This window comes from Amblyomma mixtum, chromosome 5 (genome assembly GCF_055824585.1).
Source record: "Amblyomma mixtum isolate Tamu chromosome 5, ASM5582458v1, whole genome shotgun sequence".
Taxonomy (NCBI): Eukaryota; Metazoa; Arthropoda; class Arachnida; order Ixodida; family Ixodidae; genus Amblyomma; species Amblyomma mixtum.
The window spans coordinates 28,203,663-28,223,282 of record NC_143016.1 but is presented as its reverse complement, the minus strand read 5'-3'; the positions used below and the strand labels follow the sequence as shown (position 1 = coordinate 28,223,282).

The following is a 19,620-nucleotide window of genomic DNA, read 5'->3' as shown; positions in this document are numbered from 1 at the left end:
AAAAGAAAGTTGTCACGTGACCAGCTGCTCGCTCACTTCTCTGCCCCAATGTGCACCCAAAGTCTCATCGAAGAGAGGACTTCAGAAAAAAGGGATTTCATTCTTTAAGGCGCGTCTTGGGACGTTGAAGTGGCACAGTTGTCATGTGGAAGCTTTTTCTTATTGTGCGGGTTATGGTTAAAGGTCGGTAAAAAAACTACTTTACGTAAATATTACTTTGCTGCAAATCTCTCAGTAAGCTGTTTCTCAAAGCGATCTACAACTTTTCCATTGACACTTTGTTCCTCAAGACAATAATTAAAAAGTTGGTTAATTAAGCTCAACTAATTAGTCAACCTTGAGGAACGAAAAAAATACTGCAGACTAGGTCACGCCACTCTAAACAACCGCCGCGGTGGCTCAGTGGTTATGGTGCTCGGCTGCTGACCCGAAAGACGCGGGATCGATCCCGGCCGTGGCGGTTGAATTTCTTTGGAGGAGAAATTCTAGAGGCCCGTGTACTGTGCGATGTCAGTGCACGTTAAAGAACCCCAGGTGGTCGAAATTTCCGGAGCCCTCCACTACGGCGTCTCTCATAGCCTTAGTCGCTTTGGGACGTTAAACTCCATAAACAAACCATAAACCAACCATCTAAACAACCCTCATTTGGTTTCAGACGGCTAGGACACCCCGTGTTTTTTAAAAGCTTGGTTACGCACATACATACATAGTTGGATAGTTGCTACGATGTTGCGCTGTTTCGCGCACACAGCCGAAACATCCGGAAAAAAGCAACAGCAAGGAGTGCTCTGTAATCGCATAAACGCCGAGGAACAACCGGCCGGGAAGACACACAACCTCGTCGATCGCGCGATACGGCGCTGCCCCGATTTTTCCCTCTCGTCGGCGTCAGACGTAGGGCGCCCGACTGCGTAGGCCCGAAAGCCGCACAAGAAAACGACGGAGCTCGGGAAGGTTTTCCTCCCATCTTCCAGGCGTCGTATACCTGTTCGCGCGCGGGCGATCGCGGGCTTCTACCACTGCGCGATTCAGTCTGACTTCCCCTTCCCCGGGGACCCTTCCTTACTTCCTTTCTCCTCCCGCTCAGTTCCTTATATGACCAATGAAAGAAAAAGAAAATCCCGAACAGCATCCCGCGCCAGGAAAAGAGACGTATGCGAAAAGAAGGGCGCAAAAGGAAATGTTGCCCAGAAACAACAAAACGACGTCCACGAATAGCGATAAATCTGACCGTGAGACATTGGAGTGCACTGCCTCGCGAGGGGGGATATATAGCAACCGAGATCGGGGGCAGAGAGAGAAACAACCCCCGAGACCGGCGCGATCCGGCGCAGGTCTGATGGAGGGGCACCTCTCGCCCTCTCGACTTCACCGCTGGCGGCACAACTACTCTTTTATTTTCAGCGGCCCAGCGCAGCGCGCTGCGAGCGTTTGTTTGGTTTCGGCGCCCGGACGGTGGGGGTGCTCGGAAGTGGGAGGGAGGGGGGAGGGGGGGGGGGGGCACCACGCTAGCGAAGAAAGTCAAAATACGGGGGTGGCTAACAACGCGGCGCGAGAAAGAATCCGAAGAGAAATGAAATGTGCGGCAGCGCAAAATGGCTGCGCCCGAAATAGAGCGTAAAGAGAGCAGCGCGATTCACGGCCAGCACGGACGGATGCGAGAGGTTCGCGCACTCGGAGAAGCCGGCCCGAACGTCTTGGCTATGAGCCATTCGTTTTGCTCAGACGGCAGAACCAGCATGAAGACAAAAAAAAAAGGGGGGGGGGGGGGGGGGATTTGGGAAGGCAAATTTGCCTGGTGGAAGAACAATGGAAGCTATATGGATACGGAAAGGAGGAGAAGAGAAAAAAAGCGAGGCGGGTTAGCGGAGCAGGTAAACAAACAGGCGAGCGACCCAAGAAGACTAAATAAAGAAGTAAAAAAGAGCAACAGCAGGCAGAAAAGACCGAGTGAAAGAATCTTGAAGGAGAACTATGGAAACGATGGAGCTTCACCGGAACAGACGGGCGATGTAAAGCCGACCGTCGCTGGAAAAACACTCACGTGAGAGGGTAAACAATCGACGGGGGCTCGGCTTGAGCGGGGACTATTCTCGTTGCACTTTCAGGCCGGTGGGATATCGCCAGCGACCAGAAAGCGAGTGGACGCCGAGTATTTGCGTTACTCCTGAGAGCGCGCAGCAGAGCGCGCACCTCTTTTTCCGAGTAAAGGCGAAGACTGCAAGCAGCAGCCGAATGGGTCACACGGGGGCGCCCCGACTACCGAGGCAAGCGCTGTCGACATATTACGCGCGAAATTCGGACAAAGCGTCGCTCTATCCTAGGGATCTCGCGCAAGGATAGGGCTCAGTTCTCTCCACAAAGGCCACACGGGTCGCTCCCGTGGGGAGCTGCCAAGTGCATGGCAGGCTGCACTGACGTTCCCAGCTCCGTGATTTAAGATTGACAAAAAAAAAAAAAAATGAACGGGAAAAAAATCTGCTTGCTTGTTTATTTCCTGCAAAGGGTGAAAATCCTGTCAACAAGCGGTGGAAATAGCTACAACGAAAGAAGACAATACAAATCTCCAATGACATTAGATACAACAGCTGGAGTGAACGTCCTACCTTTCGCATAGGACGCGACTCCAGCTGTCTACATCTCAAAGTGGAGCATGTAAGGAACTGCACAGCACACTTTTTTTTTTTTTTACCGTAGAATGTAGGGCTCGTTGGTAGGCAAACACGTAAAACAGCGCACAATATGGGATACTGAGAAAAGAATAGACGAACACGAGCACGAGTTCGCAAGGCGGACGCTGCGGTGGCACCACAACGCGCCTTGAGAAAAACAAACCTGTGGGTGCAATGCCTAATGGAAGAGTTGTTGGAACCAACTGCTTAATCCAGTTCTTGAAAAAGAGACTTTCCAATAAGGCGAAATGGAGCTCGTGAGGCTGTAAGCTCGCAAGGCTGCTCGCGCTGAGAAGAGCAGAAGATAGTCACGAATGCTCACGCACGGACGCACTAACGCACGCACGCACATGACCTGTTTTATTCACACAGTGCAGTTCAGTTTACATGCGCAACAAGATAAAGGGAAAGAAGAAGAAAATCTCATCTCCACGAAGCGGCAATTAAAGGCAGATAACTTTCGTCAATTTCCTCAGTGCTCCACACAGCACAACCCAGACGGCGAACGACACCGGAAAATTACCATCCCGAGTGGATAGCAGATGAACAGCGAGGGAAAGGAGATACAGAGAGAGAGAGAGAGAGAGAGAGAGAGAGAGAGAGGTTCTGCTCCGTATTGTGAGCGCGATTCGGGATGGAAACACGAAGCCAGGTCTTTCTCAATTTAGTGAAACCAAAAACGCGTTTTACTTCGTTCCGAAGCGTGTGAGGCTATACTCAAGGCCAGCTGCATTAGCATTTCCATCTTCAGCGGCACCCATCGCGATGGCCTACCTCCCTTTTATTTCGAGTAAGAAGAAGCTAATTGCATGCAAATTGTGTCTTCCTTTCCACGCGGAAAGGAAAAACGCGTTCGGCGACAGGTGCTGCGCCGTGCGTAGCGAGGGCAGCCTTTAAGAAACAGCTCACACACCGTAAAGGCACCGCTGATCCCTAAGCGTGTAATCGCAATTGTCCTGTTGTCTTCGGCACGGCGACCGGCATCATCGCTTTAACATCCGATACAGTGCCGAGATATTTACAAAAAAAAAAAAAAAACTGCAACGAACTATCTTTCCTTACAAACTGAAGGCAGATAGTGTTCCAAAGTGAAGGCAGCGTAAAGCTACTTTTATTATGCTTTACATCTACGAGAAGAGTGAAAAGCAAGAGGCTGTATGGGTTTACCGTGAGGAACACGCGGCGGCAGTCTATGCTTGTGACGTGTGAAAATGCTCCTGGATACGTAAATAAAGGGAAGTAAAACAGTACAAAATGACTTCTGCTAGCCGTGTGAGGCTTTACGGAGCAACAAATGAATGCTAGGCTCGCAGCGGACCAGGGAACAAGCTGAAAGGAAGTGTTACGCAACAAATGGCATCCTGGCAGCCTAAAATGAACAATGCTTGTCCAATCAATCACCGGCCTTCTTTTAAAACGAACATCCCGTGGAATTCTGCGCGCCAACAGCTACGAGTGTCAAGATGTTGAAGCGAGATGAACGGAGCCTTGCCCGCCGAGTCACGCCTATATTCGCATTGCTTACCGACGATAGTAAAGACGGTCATTAGTGAACATATAGAGGTGATACCCGGCCGGAATAAAACGTGAACACGCCTATGCGGGTCAATGTTCCTGTCATTCCGAGTTGCTAATCACTTCGGCAGCGTCCCACCATCTGCTGGCTGTTTTGGTTAATTAGCTCAATTGGTAGAGAAACTACCCAGGACAGGCGGTGGTCCCGGGTTCGGCCCCCGAACCTGGGCGAAGTTTTCTTGAACTACGAAGTTTCTGTAAAAAGCTGTATAGTTTTTCTCTGTATAGCCGTACGGCTGCGCTTGCATGGACGGTAACCAGTAATTACAACTTCATTACAAATCTACTACGCGTTAAGGGATTCCACCTAAACTTTGGACCAATATTCACCACGTTTGTTCTTAAGTCGCCTCCTAAAGGAAGGACAACAGTGACGCGACGGGCGTATGGCGTGCGTTCGTGCACGGACTAAGGGTGCCGTTCGATTCGAGCCTTCCGACGCGTCTCAAGTGTCAGTTCCCTGAGTCCGAAGAAGCAGCGGATGAAGAGCCGCACATGTACGCTGCCAACGAATGGCACAAGAAAACAGCCCCAAGTCTTCGTCGCGAACGCCCCTACGTATCGCTTCCATTTACCAGCGCTCTCGGAGCGGACCCCGCCGATTCGCGCCCAGAGGGGGGGTCTCGATTTCCATGTCGATCAGCGGCGCGAACGATGGCGCCATTCACGGCTGTCGGGCACAAAGGGGGGCAGGCGGTGGGCCGGAAGTGTGTCCATCCTCTGTCCGGCACATCGGCGCACTTCCGGGCCGCCCGTATCGAATGTCACCGCGGCTGCGACGAGGCTCCCTTTCGGCCGCTGCTCCACCTCTCCGACCTGATCCGTCCCTCTAGCTGTCCAGGGGGTCCGCCGCGCGCTCCGCATACGCCTCCGCCCTCTGCCAGTGCGGCCATCTTTCAAATCCTTCTTCCCGCCAGCGTAATCCTCGGAGACACTTAGTTGGGCGAAATGGTTTTACACGACGAATAACTTGGCACGCACACAGGCGAGGACACCAGCGAAGTTTCAGAATTATGCACCCACGAAACGTTTGTTATGCCTTCTACGGCGTCTTCGTCTCTTTTAGTTATTTGCCATAAGCCTTCGAGAGTACTCCGTCTGACCTTGCTGGGCCGCGGTATGCGGGAAATAGCGGCGGCTCTCAGCCACGGCGCGTTGCTGCCCGACACATGACGTGATAATAATAGCCGCGCGGCTTGCCTCCAAACCAATTCCTGGCTCCATCACTAAGAGAAATTACGCCATCAATATGTTTCCCTCACAATAAGAAGCCCAATTATCGAAAAAAGAAATCAGTAGTAATGCTTTAAAATCGACTTTTCGGCCGTTTCAGTGCCCTAAAAACTTCGAATCATTGCGCGCGTGCAGCATTCCTATTACTCGACTTGCATTAAAGCGTATTTGCCTGCACCAGTAAAGAAGAGTAATCCTGCGGGTACACTGGCTCCACTCATATGTTCCCATGTCACATCCTCACTTTTTTTTTTTCTTTTGCTGCGTGTCTGCCTTCGTTTTTACTTTGCCTGGAGCGGCTTGCCTCAATAATGAGCGACCGACTATACCCTGTTCTCGCCCTGTCAGTTTCACTCAGACGCAACAACCGGTCTCTCCACTGCTCTTCCGTTAACTACGACGGAAGCTCACCTTCACGTTGTACATAGCCGCAGTTACATGAATGCGAGAGAAGTCGACCCCAGTCCATTTTTTGAGGGAAACAGCAGGTCTTGAGAAGGAAAGGCCCGACTCATCCTCTACCAGTCTAGGTGGCTTTGCCTCTACTCACTTGGACGCTTTTGCACTTTCCCTCGAAAGGTGGGCTGGAGTCGACTTCTCTCGCATTCATGTAAACGCGGTGTATGAAGCGCGTGCCCATTGTAGACACTCACAGACACCGTCTGGCCAACGCTGCCTTCACCGAAGAATACCCCACTCTCAACGCGCCCCCGGCGGCCATTAGGCAGACATTGGAGGCTCTGACGGCAGCGCCGACGACGACATAGATCATATGCGCCCGTCGCGGTCGGCCCGAAGATCGCGCGGCGCAGGCGTCCGCCACTCGCGAAATCATTTGTCACCGGCCACGAGGGAACGGCCTGTGCGGCCCCGTTGCAGGACAGTCCGCGCAGCCGCCCAAGCGGGCGCGCAGCGGAGACGGCAGCGCCAGCTATACTGAGGCGAGGGGCACGCTGTTGCCACCGCAGCAGCCGCTGAACGCGGACGCACACTGCCCGCGTGCGGAGGGGACAAGGCTTTGCGAACGGCCCTTGGCGATCCGTAAGCGGACGACAAAGCAAACCCAAGGCGAAAGATATGACGAGCCGAAACAGGTGGGCTGGAAATTTTTCTTTTTTAATAAAGCGGTAGAGGCAATTTGGTTCAGACCGTAAGCTCAGTCGTTGATGTCTCAGAAACCATCATTAAACCACTACTGTTGTGGCAGTGTTTTACGACTATGCATAACCGTTATAACCGGTCGCTTTTCGAGGCACTCTTTCGCGACGCCGCGCTGCAAAAGCACTTCCCTGTGGTCCGTTTAAAGCCGATAACAATGGAACCTTGAGCTCTGCACAGATTTATAACATTTGCACAGTATACTGTAAAAATACAAAAAAAAAACGTTTTCCGTCTTTACCTTCCGCGAGTGTTTAACCGTACTAAATACTTCTGCGCATTCTAGCTTCTGCTTGTTTTCTAACATATCTGCCCCACCCGCCCAACAAAAGCACACGAAACTTTTACATGCAGCCACTACATGTAGCGGATTGTGAATATCTGAAGTCGTAACTTTTGCCAGCAAGAAAAAAAAATTCACCCAGGCGCCTAATTGCTCTATGCGCTGGCAACAGCATCAGAAGCTGTTACTGCCTTGAACGGAAGTGACGTCACTTCTGATCTGGTGACGTCACTTCCCTCCAGTCAATGGCCTTATTTTATGACCGACAGCATTTTTTTTTTTGCCCGGTTGGGGCTATCGCATTAAAATAAACTCAACTAGAGCCGATACTCTCAGAAACTTCGTTAAATGTCCCATTCTTTCGCAAACGAAGTCACCTTCCTATTTCCCCAACCTTCCTTTACACAACGTTCGACACGTTTTACTCCGTATTCAGCGTGTTGTCCAGAACAGCGTTCCCAGAGTTAGCGGATCGGACCTTCAGCGACCGTGATTTGCTGAGCGCAACCCTTATTTTTTTCAACTGTCCAGCCTATTCCTACATTGCTCAAAGCCGAGGATTACGCGAAACCGTGTAACAGCCTCACACTGGAAGACTAACATAGACGAAAAAAGCTTATCGCAAAGCTTCGACGTCGTCTTTCTCCGTTTCGTTATCGTGACGAATAAAAAAAGAAGAGAAAAACAGCCTCCGGAGGTCTTGGACTCTCGAGCTCTCACCCAAACGCAATAACGAAGGAGCCGACCCCGTACTACGTTAATCAACATAAAAGCTTCCTGTCTCCAACCACTCCGGAGTTCCTCGCGCGGGTACCAATTTGAATAACGACGAGAGACTCCGCGCACTTCTGTCACTGTCCCATTTCGAAGGACGTCCTAGTGGAAACCGAAAACTATGGTTAGTACTCACTCGGCACACAAATTCCTCCGCAAAAGTTGCCGCAGTTTGCGAAGCATCGAGCGCATTTTACCGTCCCTGCCGCGTGAGCCGACCCGATTCCGCCAACAACCGAACAACCAGGTGACAGCCTCCGTACTTGCTGCGACATCTCCGCGAAACGTAGCTAACCGTCGCTCGGGGTCGTTGGGAACGCGAGCTGCAAGCCCTGCCTTATCGGCGCCGCGAGGTTTCGCCGAATGCCCGCCTTTCGGCACAGCTCCTCGCGCGCGTACACAAACAGACCCGCACAAACGCTCAGGTACTCCCTGCAGGGTCATCAATCATTCCGGCGCCGATTGCTCCGTTCGATACGCGTTTCGTGTCTGGCGACCCAGCGTAGGAACGGCGGCCTCTCCGCGAGAGTTATGCGGGTGCAACGCGAGACCGCCCGGCTTGGACTTCCGTATCGAAACACAAAAATAAAAGAAGGAAACTGATCCAGAGAAGGAAGGGTCTCGCCGTAAGCTGCGGACCAATGGAAAACGGCAGAGATAGCGGGACTCCTTGCCCCGAGTGGTGTCGCCACGCAACAGCACAAACGCGATTGCTCGAGCGCGCCGCTGAGTTGGCATCACGCTGCTCTTGAATTCAAAGGTGAACTTAATTTCTATTCGACGGAAGTTTAGCTAAATATGAACATCACCCACTGCCTCCTCCCATTCCACTAGTAGACTTCACCGGCGTCTTTCCTGGACAAACATGTACGGCCCCACTGTAACTCTGGTTAATAGGGGCGCGTGACAAGAATGCGACGCACGCGGCAATATCGACAAATATTCACATCCTCCAGTCCACCGGGTACTGCAATGACTGTTGTCGATGATGATTTTTTTTCTTCTTATACGTGCACTAATGCGGCTGGCTTCCTTGAAAACCGGGGACATTTTCTCCGGTGTTTTTTGACAGTTCCAAGGACAAGATTTCACGGGCGTAAAGAACACAAGCCGTTCACACATACACACAAAAACGCTATTAAATGACGACACGGAACATGCTGTATGTTTACGTACAAAGTGTGACGAGTGATTCTTCTGACAGCACTCGGCTCAGGAGGTTACTTTCTCATCCATAAACTCTATGCAGTACAACAATGCTCTCCCTCAAGTTTCAGCGCGAGTTAACCGAACTTGGCACCACAAGTAGACAAATTTCCAGCATACTAAGAAATGTTGCAAAAAAAAAAAAGTACGGGCCACATAAGATGTTTCGTTTGATTTTTTTTTTAAATCGGTATTTATATTCTGCGCACTTTACGGCTGGTCCGAATGGCGAACGCCAAATGAGCCATGGCATCCTTCTGACTTTACTGCAGTCATGGATGGCTGCAAAAGGAGCAAAGAGGATATAACTTTACACACGAGTTGGTCTTTCTAGCAGGCACTACTAAAAAGCGCCAGTTAGTCAAAAACGTTATCCTTGGTCGGGGCGGTTCGGGTCGCGGTCCTATTCGCGCAGGTCATTTCTTTAACTTTCTTCGCCTAGGGAGAAATTAAGCAAACAAGGGAGGGGGTATGAGGGGCTCGTTATAAATATGAATGAAGCCAACAGCCACAGAAACCAAGAGGCATAGGGGATTGTTTTTTTTTTTTTAATTAATTTATTTATTTTGTGGTGTTGATCAATTTAGAATATTACTGAACATGTTATCGCTTAAAGCTAATTGATTAGAAAAGCAGAAGAAAAAACAACCACTGCCGCCGGTGGGATCCGAACCCACGACCTCCGAATTACGCGTCCGGTGCTCTACCTCTGAGCTACGGCGACGGCTGTCAAATCTTCTGCTTTCGGGGGTATTTATGTTTACAAGTAACCTAACCTTGAGAGTGTTCATCAGCGCCACCCGCGTTCATAAGCGGCGGACGTAGAACGTCCTGAGTTACCGCAGGTAGTGACGTGGAACGTCATCGAACGGAGAGGGTGGAAGCTGCGTGAGAACCCTCTTATGCTTCCTATGGAGTCAAGGCTGCCAGAACCGAGGCCCTCGCTAAGCAATTAAGCAAACAAGGGAGGGGGTATGAGGGGCTCGTTATAAATATGAATGAAGCCAACAGCCACAGAAACCAAGAGGCATAGGGGATCCCCTATGCCTCTTGGTTTCTGTGGCTGTTGGCTTCATTCATATTTATAACGAGCCCCTCATACCCCCTCCCTTGTTTGCTTAATTGCTTAGCGAGGGCCTCGGTTCTGGCAGCCTTGACTCCATAGGAAGCATAAGAGGGTTCTCACGCAGCTTCCACCCTCTCCGTTCGATGACGTTCCACGTCACTACCTGCGGTAACTCAGGACGTTCTACGTCCGCCGCTTATGAACGCGGGTGGCGCTGATGAACACTCTCAAGGTTAGGTTACTTGTAAACATAAATACCCCCGAAAGCAGAAGATTTGACAGCCGTCGCCGTAGCTCAGAGGTAGAGCACCGGACGCGTAATTCGGAGGTCGTGGGTTCGGATCCCACCGGCGGCAGTGGTTGTTTTTTCTTCTGCTTTTCTAATCAATTAGCTTTAAGCGATAACATGTTCAGTAATATTCTAAATTGATCAACACCACAAAATAAATAAATTAATTAAAAAAAAAAAAACAATCCCCTATGCCTCTTGGTTTCTGTGGCTGTTGGCTTCATTCATATTTATAACGAGCCCCTCATACCCCCTCCCTTGTTTGCTTAATTGCTTAGCGAGGGCCTCGGTTCTGGCAGCCTTGACTCCATAGGAAGCATAAGAGGGTTCTCACGCAGCTTCCACCCTCTCCGTTCGATGACGTTCCACGTCACTACCTGCGGTAACTCAGGACGTTCTACGTCCGCCGCTTATGAACGCGGGTGGCGCTGATGAACACTCTCAAGGTTAGGTTACTTGTAAACATAAATACCCCCGAAAGCAGAAGATTTGACAGCCGTCGCCGTAGCTCAGAGGTAGAGCACCGGACGCGTAATTCGGAGGTCGTGGGTTCGGATCCCACCGGCGGCAGTGGTTGTTTTTTCTTCTGCTTTTCTAATCAATTAGCTTTAAGCGATAACATGTTCAGTAATATTCTAAATTGATCAACACCACAAAATAAATAAATTAATTAAAAAACAATCCCCTATGCCTCTTGGTTTCTGTGGCTGTTGGCTTCATTCGCCTAGGGAGAGGGGATCACAGGGCTTTTGCACAACAGATTTCCCACTACAAAAGGCCGGCCGCTGCCAACCTCCCCCCCCCCTCCCCCCGCCGCCGCTCCGCACCTTCCCATCTCTTCTAGACCATCTCCTGACCGTATTGCAGTTACCGCTGTACGCAAAACCACGAGATGCGCAATGAGGCGCCTTCACCATCACGGGCCTTTTCATTTTTTAAGTCTTCATGCCGTTCAAAACGTACTGCCACATTATATTTCCTTTGTGGACTTCAAGGAAGAAGCACACAAAAATTTTGGGGACACTTAAACTCCGCCTTTAAGAGCATGACGCGAAAGCGTCAGTGGATCCCGTCAGCGGCTCCTCACGGGCACTGTTTCCGTATTATGCGAAAGACCACACGACGCACACACAAAGCCCCACTTTAACCAAGCCGTCCGAAAGTGCCTGCTTGGCCTAGATGTAGCGTGTGTCATTCGAGACCCAAGGTTCAGGGTTCGTTTCCCGACTAATTACCCCAAATTTTCGTTTCAGCGCTATTCATTTACTTTACATACTTACGTGTCCTAATGACGTTTGAGCCGTGTTGTGACCTTCCAATCAGCATTCTTCTAACATTTTAGTCACTTTTCAATCCCCAGCTCCACGTGTGACGTCGCGACCCTCTCGACCAATCAGGCTTTTCCGCACAGACCGGCGACCACGACAACGCATCGCTGAACGGGTACCCTTAACGCCATCACGTTAAGAAAGTGAGATTACAGCGAAAATACGATCAGGTAGAGAAAACCGAAACTTGATAGCGTTCTTTCGTATGAGCTCTTCAATCGGTATGAAAAACGCGCTGAAGTAGCGTCCGGTTTAGTCGCGACAAGAAGCACGAACGATATACCATCTGTTACCACCAATTACACTAGCCGGGAAGACTGCCACAGGAAAGCACAGCTGCGACAGAGACCAATCAGCGGCCCTCGTACCGTAGCGAACACCAGACAAAAGCGCAACGTCAACAAGAGAGGCATCTGGCATGAAGACCCAGCACTGTAGAAGGCGGGGGATGCCCCCAAAAGGAAGATGGCTAACATGCGTCGCGTGCTCACCACGAGAGCTATCCATTTTCCTTTGACGCCACCGGCCGCTCCTCCGGGTGTCGCCCCGTCGCCCTGGTCCTGCGACGAAGAGCCCAGTCGGCTGAGCAGGGCTCCCGCCCTCCGCTCTGGCTTCGGGGCCACCGCTTCCCCTTCGGCTTTCCCGTCCTGCGCACTGCTGTCCGCTGCTGTGGCACCCTCGGGTCCCGAATCTCCGGCGACGACACTCGCCGCGCCTTCCGCCGCCTCCTGCGCCCGCTCGTCGCCAGCGTCTCCCGTCCCACCACCGGGAACTTCCTCGTGCACGCACACTGCACCGCCGACAACACTCTGATCCGCACCGCTGGGCTCGGCGTGTCCAGGACTGAGCTCAGCTGCTGTCAACCGTTCTTCGGCTGGCGAGTGCCGCAAGTCAACGCGGTGGTCCGATTCTCGAGATGCTTCCTGCTTGGCGGGCTCTTGATAAAGCTCGTCCCGATAATGGTCTTCCTGGTATCGATCATTTCGATACCGATCGTCTTCGTATCGCTCTTCTTGATACTGGTCGTCCCGGAACCGGTCATCTGGGTACCTACCGTCTTCCGAGGCTTCGGCCGTCTCGTCACTCGGCTGTGACGGAATGCGAGCGCGACCCGAGCTTACCACACCTTCGTCGCGTTGGTTCTCCAGTACACTCAGGTCGGATTCACCGCCGCTCACCGAAGACACGGACCCGAACGACTCCTCCCCGCTCCAGCCCATGTCGTTGGCGGGCAACTTTCGACGAACGTAAGGGCGCTCGGCAGGGGCGGGAGACCCGTACTCGGCGTCAACAAACGCTTCGGAGTCCACCGAGTCCTCGGTCCAGCCTCGCTCCGAAAGGCGTGGCGCCTGCTGACGAGGTCTTGGCTGCGGAGAAGCGCCCTCGGGTTCGGCGAACACCTCCGACTCCGAGGTGAACGACGAGGCGAGGCTGGAACTGGGACGACGGGAATCCTGTTCCTCATGGACGGTAGCCTCCTCTTCGAACGGCGGCTGGCCACTGCTCGAGCGCCGAAGCTCGCCTATGGTAGGGAACATGCACTGCACGTCCTCCGGGTTCAGTTCCAAGGGACCCGGCGCAGGGGAACTGGGCGCTGCCGAGCCGGCTTCCCGCGACGGAGAGTCGGGCAGCGGCTCTGGGTGTTCTGGTTTCGGCGTGACCGGCGGGGTTGTCCTCATCTCCGGCAACGACATCTGCACCACTAAGGGCGGCTGCGCCTCCTTGGGCGGTTCGGTCCCACTCTGTACGCTTTGCGACCGCAGCAGCGACAGGCGCCTCGACCTCGAACGCTGCACTTTCTCCTTGGAACCGTCCCGCTTCAGTAAGCTCGAACTCATCACTCTGCTGTAACCCATACTCAGCTTGGAGCCCAAGTTTGTCAACAGAGCGCCGGGCCCTGCCGCGAACGGCGAGTGGGCCGAACTGGACGGTGTTTGCTCCGCCGAGGACACGGTCACATCACTTAGCGTCCGCTTGGGGCACACGTCCGGAAGCAGCTCGGTGGCCGCTGCCACGGTGGACGGAGGCACGGCCGCGGTCGTGTGCCTCCGCTCGCGAGCCTTGGCGCGCTGCTTGCGCGGACTTGGGAAGGACATCCCCGTCGTCTTCCTCCGCTCGGGCCGCACTTCGGGTTCGGGCTTCGTCGCTGCTGCAGGTTCTACCGTCGCTGGCGGGGGCGACTCGTCGTGCACCTGCGCCTCGATGACGCTCGGCACCAGCTGGGTGGACGCCTCGCTGGACGTGTCCGAAATGAAGGCGCCCACGGCCATGCCCACCTCGCGGCCGCCGGTGGGCGGCGACGCAGGCCGCTCAGGGGCGAGCACCGAGGCTGACACGAGGTTTTTCTGAACGGCCAGAGCCAGCTCTTGGCTCGCTTCTCGCAGCCTGGCCAGCTGCCTGGCGCGTCGGTCTTCCTTGACTTCGACGTCTTCATCGGGCTCCAGAAGTTCGCAGCAGGGCACGTCTTCCTCTTCGTCGACCCGGGCCAGCGCCGAAGCGCGGCCGAGGTCCTCCGAGAGCCGACCCAGTTCGCACAGGTCCCGGTCGCTCACCAGGCTGCCACCGGCGGCGCCCCGGTACTTGCGGTAGTCCGACGCAGTGAACACGCTCGCAGAGTCCGACTCCTCGTTCTCGCACGAGCACGAGCCTTCCTCGGAGGTGGCCTCCTCCTGGCTCGACACCACTTCTGGCACAGCCTCGAGCACAGTCCGGCGCAGGAACACAGCCTCGCGCGGCGACATGGGCTCCGAGTCGCCCGCGCCGACGACTTCCTCGCGGAGCCGGCGCTCGAGCTGCAGCACCACGTCTTCGGCAAGCGGTTCGCCGTGCTCGCTCTGGATGAGACCCATGAGCTGGCCAATGACCGCCTGCTGCTCGTAGAGGAGCACTTCCAGGCGTTCCAGCTTCTCCCACATCTTGACGTACTCCTGCGAGAGCAGGTCGACGGCACGCCAGGCGTAGCGCAGCTCCACTTCGAGCTCGCTGAGCCGTCCGCCGAGGCGGTCCATGAAGGCGTCCACGGCGCCCTCGATCCTGCCGCTGAGCAGCTGGTAATAGTCGGCCGGTGCCCGAGCACCGGGCGGCGGCATCGCGCCGCTGCCGCTGCCACCGGCGCCGTCCATGTCGGTGCGGTCAGCGCAGGGGCGGGTGCCATCGCCGGCCCGCACAGCCGACTCGCATCGTCCGCAGAGGACAAGCGGGCCTCGGGGCTCCTCCGCGGCGACGCCACGGCACACACACGCACGCCGACCGCTTGCCGCGCACCAACACCGCGTTGGGGCGCATGCGCGAACGTGCGCTTCCCTCCCGCTCTCCCCTTTTCTTCGGGGGTTGCCCGTTCCCCTCCGCCCCCGGCCGCCCCGGTGTGGAAGAGCGGGCGGACCCGGGAGGCAGAGAGAACCGCTATTGATCGCGGCCAGGGACGGAGAGGATGTGTCCCCCTCGGCAGCCGCCAAAAGCGGGCCGGGCTCCGGTGGTGGAGAGGAGTGGACACGGAGGGAGTAAATGAATGAAGGACAATGCAAAGGCACTACTTTCGGTTCCGAGGGAACTAAAACGAGCCAAGATGAATGACCCGAGACAAGGAAGTGATCAGAACGGCGCACGATGAATGAATGCAGAGGCGCCGGCCAGAAAAGTGGCAGCACACACGCCGCCAAACAGGAGACACGCGAAATCTACGCCACGCTTGGGACCTGCCCGTCGAAGGGAGCCAGCCACAGCTTAGGGGGACCCGGGACTCCGAGGGGCCCAAACCCGTGGCGACGTTTTCTACCTTTTTTTTCTTCCTTCGCGGGCCGAGTGCTATTTATGGAAACATACAAGAAAGGAGCGCTGCGCCCCTCCCTCACTGCGTCGTTGTCGTTTGGCCTAGCTATTTTATCTGCGAAAAACAAAACACAGCCCAGAGCGCTAACTCTGCACAAGGGGCGAACGCTCGCTCTAGCGACACAGCGCAAAGCTCCACCGCTTCTTGGCAGGTGGGGGCACCTGGTGGAAATTCCCTTAAACGGGAAACGGCTTCTCTCGAGGCCGGCGCGCGCTCTTGGTGCGGGACCTCGGGAGAGCGCTAGGTGGGGGCGCGCTTGTAGCAACGCCTTGCGACGCAGACAACGCAGCCCCGAAACGGGCCGTTTTATACAGGCTGCCTGCGCTGGGAAATGCGCGGCGAAGCAATTAATCGCGGACGCGTCCGCCGGCCGCCATGCTTGCTCGCCTCAGCTTCCCGCCTTTCCCAACTGCACCACATTCCATCGTACTCTTTCTCGCATCCACCTCGCCCATCCCTGGTAGGCAGCTCGACAAATAGGCGCCTTTGTCTTCGTCAATTAGCGCGGCTGCCTGTGGACTGCGCCGGGTTTGCCAGCGGCCGAGTGAAACAGCGAATGAGAAATCTCTCGCGGCGATGCCGTTTGCATATCGAACGGCTCGTGCTTGACTGCACGCGCAATTTAGGTTGAAAGGATTTAAGACGCCTGGCTGCTCTTACAAATGGAAGGTATTTGCATCAACGAAACTTTGTCCTTGTTAAGAAGTTCAGCATAAGCTGGCACTGTTTCCACAAAATAAAAGGACGGAGGAGAGGGCGGGGATGAAGACATCTAACTTCCAGCTTTCCTCAGTTCGCCCCCTCCTCTTTTTTTAGGTTTAAGACAGAGGCGCATGATAAAGGAGGACAGCTTTGTCGTCTCTGCATGGTGCTAGCGCACTAAATAAAGAATGACAACGTACAGCCACAGCAATGCGAAATTAGAAATTTTTCCTGTTGATGACGTACCGTACCCACTTGTGCACAACCATGCAACGGCAGAGCGGCCGTTGCAAGAATGAAATTAAGCAACAATAAAAAATACCTGCGCCGAAAGTAAGCTCAAAAACCGCTTCAGGATGAAATGCACACGACACTTACACAGCGGCGAAACCAAGACAGCCTAACGACAACAAGGTTGAGCAATCTAAAACCGCTTCTTGATCGGTCGCCGGAGCACTTATCCATCCTTGGGCCTCTTTCAATCGTTCACACCTCCTTGTGGGGAAGTCGCCATAAGAAATGTTATATAATTGAAAATAATGAAAACACTGGTTTTCAGAAATAATGAAGCAGCCAGTAGCCGGCATGCTTGGAATAAGAGCAAGAAAAGTCACCTTCATGACCGCAATTTTTGGACCAAACAATGCTGCACAGCAATTCACGGTCGACGAAGCAAGCATGAGTGCAGTTTGCTCCCGCCACAAGGGGCATGCCGCCAAGGCTTTAGAACGCTATAGGCGGGTACACGTCAACTACGAAGCGGCAGGTGCCCCTCAAAGGAGCATCTCCAGCCAATGGCGCCGGCCGATGAAGCCTCAGTTAACCCAACTAAGCAGTGGTTAATCACCTCTCATGTGCCACCTCCTGTGATCTCATGCCATCAGGTCAAAGGGGCTGATACCCCAATGATGCCATGAGATTCGATCGACGCTATTGGCTGGAGAGCCTCCTGTCAGCGGCATTTGCAGCTTTGTTCTTGAGTTGTATCCGATGAAGCAGTGACTGGGGAGAGATGACGCGACAGAGCAGGCGAGAAAAAAGGAGGGAGACTTTTGTGCTCTGCTCATGAGCGCTATAAGAGTCATGAAAGCTAGCGCACAGCTTGGCTGAGACGTTTCTGGCGGCGCGGTCTACTATAGCTGCATGCGGTAAATCGTCAAACTCCGAGAAGCAGGAAAAAGGCTTTGGCACACGAATCATTTCGAGTTCAGAAAAAAATCTGCCTGCTACGCAGTCCACAAAACGTGGGTTGCTAGAGTCCAGTAGTGCACGCGGTATCTGAGCCCACCAGAAGAAAAAAGACAGAGAGAGAGAGAGAGAGAGAGAGTGATAGAAGCGTTGCAAAGGTGAACCTAGCTGAAGACTGATGAAGGTTAACCAAGAGAAAAGTTCGCTGCAGCATCCTGAACTTTCATCACGAGACAGCACGACAAGTCGAGGAAATGACGACTACTCTGCAGACTACACAATGGACAGAGAGGTCATGCAGTAATGTATCCGATAGAACAGGAAATTCACGCCACCTAAGTGAATGTTCGTCAATTCACAATACCTTGTACAACAGCTTTCGTACAGACAAGACACCACCTAGCTCCCCAAGAGAAAAGAAAACGAACCCGAAAAGAAAGAACGCTGCGAGACGCGCTCGTCGCCGGAGTGTATACCACAAACGAACGCACCGCGTCCCGCAAAAGAAGGCACGACGCTAAAACTTTCGAGCGGAAGCACTATACCGCATCTTTCGCGAGGCAAGGCAATTACCGTCACGCCAGCCTTGCTCCGACTAGGAAAGGAGAAGGAAGCGGGGCCAGCGGTGCAGGGCCGATCACGAAGCAGCCGGGCTCCTTTCAGTGGGCCGACGAAAACGAGCGTCTCCGCGCGGACCCAGAGGACGACGCCAGGCGGAGAGCGCCGCGACAAGCGCGCCTCATTTCCGCGCGGGACAACAGCCAGGGGTTCGTCCGGTCACGTTCGGCGGCGGATGATCGAGCAGAAAAGGCCGGCTTCGCCTTTTCTCCCCGCGCGCCGAGTGCGCTATCGCTCGCCGACAGGATGCCGCACTGGCTGGGCCCAGATTACGCGCCGCCGGCAACAGCGTCCGGCCCGTGCCCTTCGCCCCTCCTTCCCCCAACTAGAGCAGAGGGGGAGGAAAAAGGGGGACTCCTCTCCCCAGCTATACCCCAGCGAAGAGAGGACCCTGTCTCACGCCCCCTCCATCGGTCTCGGACGATAAGGGGCCCGACGTTAACGGCGGGACGGCGCTGCAGCGGCGCCGGGGTTGCAACGGTGACGTTGCACTTGCTAAGGGCCTGGATGTGATGTCCCGGCTGGAGGACTTAAATTGCCGCCAGCCCAATCTGGCCCCACGTGTCCCCAGTCACCGTAGAGAGAAAAAAGAAATGTGTGGCGCACACCCCGGACTTGACCAGAATATAAAAAAGCACGACAGACAGTTGAAGCGAACCCGGTCGAGTAAATGGTCAGAACGACAATCACATCGCGATACACCCAGAAGGCAAAATCAACTGTTCGACCCCTGAAAACTGGAAAGGTTCCCTAACTAGGCAGCTGGCCATTCCATCCAAGAGGGTTGTCTTTTTTTTTTTTTCGCTTTCGTAAACGCGGAGTGTACGCCGCCTTCGAAACAACTTCGCGAACGTCGCCGCCCTTGCCCCCCCTGCCCCTATCTAGCGCCTACATGAGAGATAGGATGACGTCACCTTCCGCAGACTATGGTTGCAGAGTGCGCCACCTTTCCAGCACCGGACGTCCTGAGCAGTGCTCCCTAAACGGCTCTTAGGCAACGTTCCCGCCAGCGGTGTCCCGGGTAGCGCTCTCTCCGCATGTGCTCCCAACAAATTCCACCGGCGCGCACAGGACTCCAATACCGTGGTCCCCTGCACAGCGCACTGGTTTCGGGGCAGCTCCGGTGCAGATTATCGAAGATGTGACAAAAGTAAAGTAAGTTGGGCGAGTTGTTCCACGGCTCAAAACAGCGCAAACGAAGAGGGTCTAAGTGGTCTAAGACGGAGAGCTGCACCGGACCAGCGCTGAGAACGTGGTGTATTCCGTCCGGACCAGCGCGGCTACAGCGTTGGTCCGGTGTATTTCTTCGTCTTAGACCCTCGCCTTGGGCTCTGTTTCAAGCCTCAGTCTCAGTATGCCTTTCGCAGACATCAGCTTGTCCAAGTAACGCCTACCGAGTGCGCCTCCTCGAAAGACACGCAACATATGCGTCAACCAATCGGGGTCTTCTGCGTTCTTGCCGCTGCTTCTTGCCGAGACTAGCGGCTTTGTGGGCTCAGAAACCGTTGTGAATGCTCTGGAGACATAAAAGCGCAGTGACGCGCTTAGACACGCTACCAAATTTGTCTTGAGATGTATATGCGAAAAATGCTCGGTAAATTCCGTTCCCGCGAGCGAGTTCATCATAGTGCTCTTTAGCTTCTATAGCTATCTCGCAGAAACATTCTCGGCATCTACAGAGAACGACGGCTGAAAGGAG

General features: G+C 54.1%; 1 protein-coding gene across 3 annotated transcripts in view; it reads right to left on the bottom strand.

Moving 5' to 3' along the window:
• Positions 1-18,766, bottom strand: part of LOC149341611 (protein unc-13 homolog B-like) — a 202,414-nt gene extending 183,648 nt beyond the window's left edge. For 2 of the 3 annotated variants that reach the window (XM_089543709.1, XM_089543708.1), the window contains exon 1: positions 12,076-18,766. In XM_089543709.1, coding sequence (XP_089399835.1) covers positions 12,076-14,706 — 2,631 coding nt within the window. In that variant the 5' untranslated portion in view covers positions 14,707-18,766. The remainder of the gene's footprint in view (positions 1-12,075) is intronic. The other variant, XM_089543710.1, reaches the window with a different exon arrangement.
• Positions 18,767-19,620: the final 854 nt, after the last annotated feature.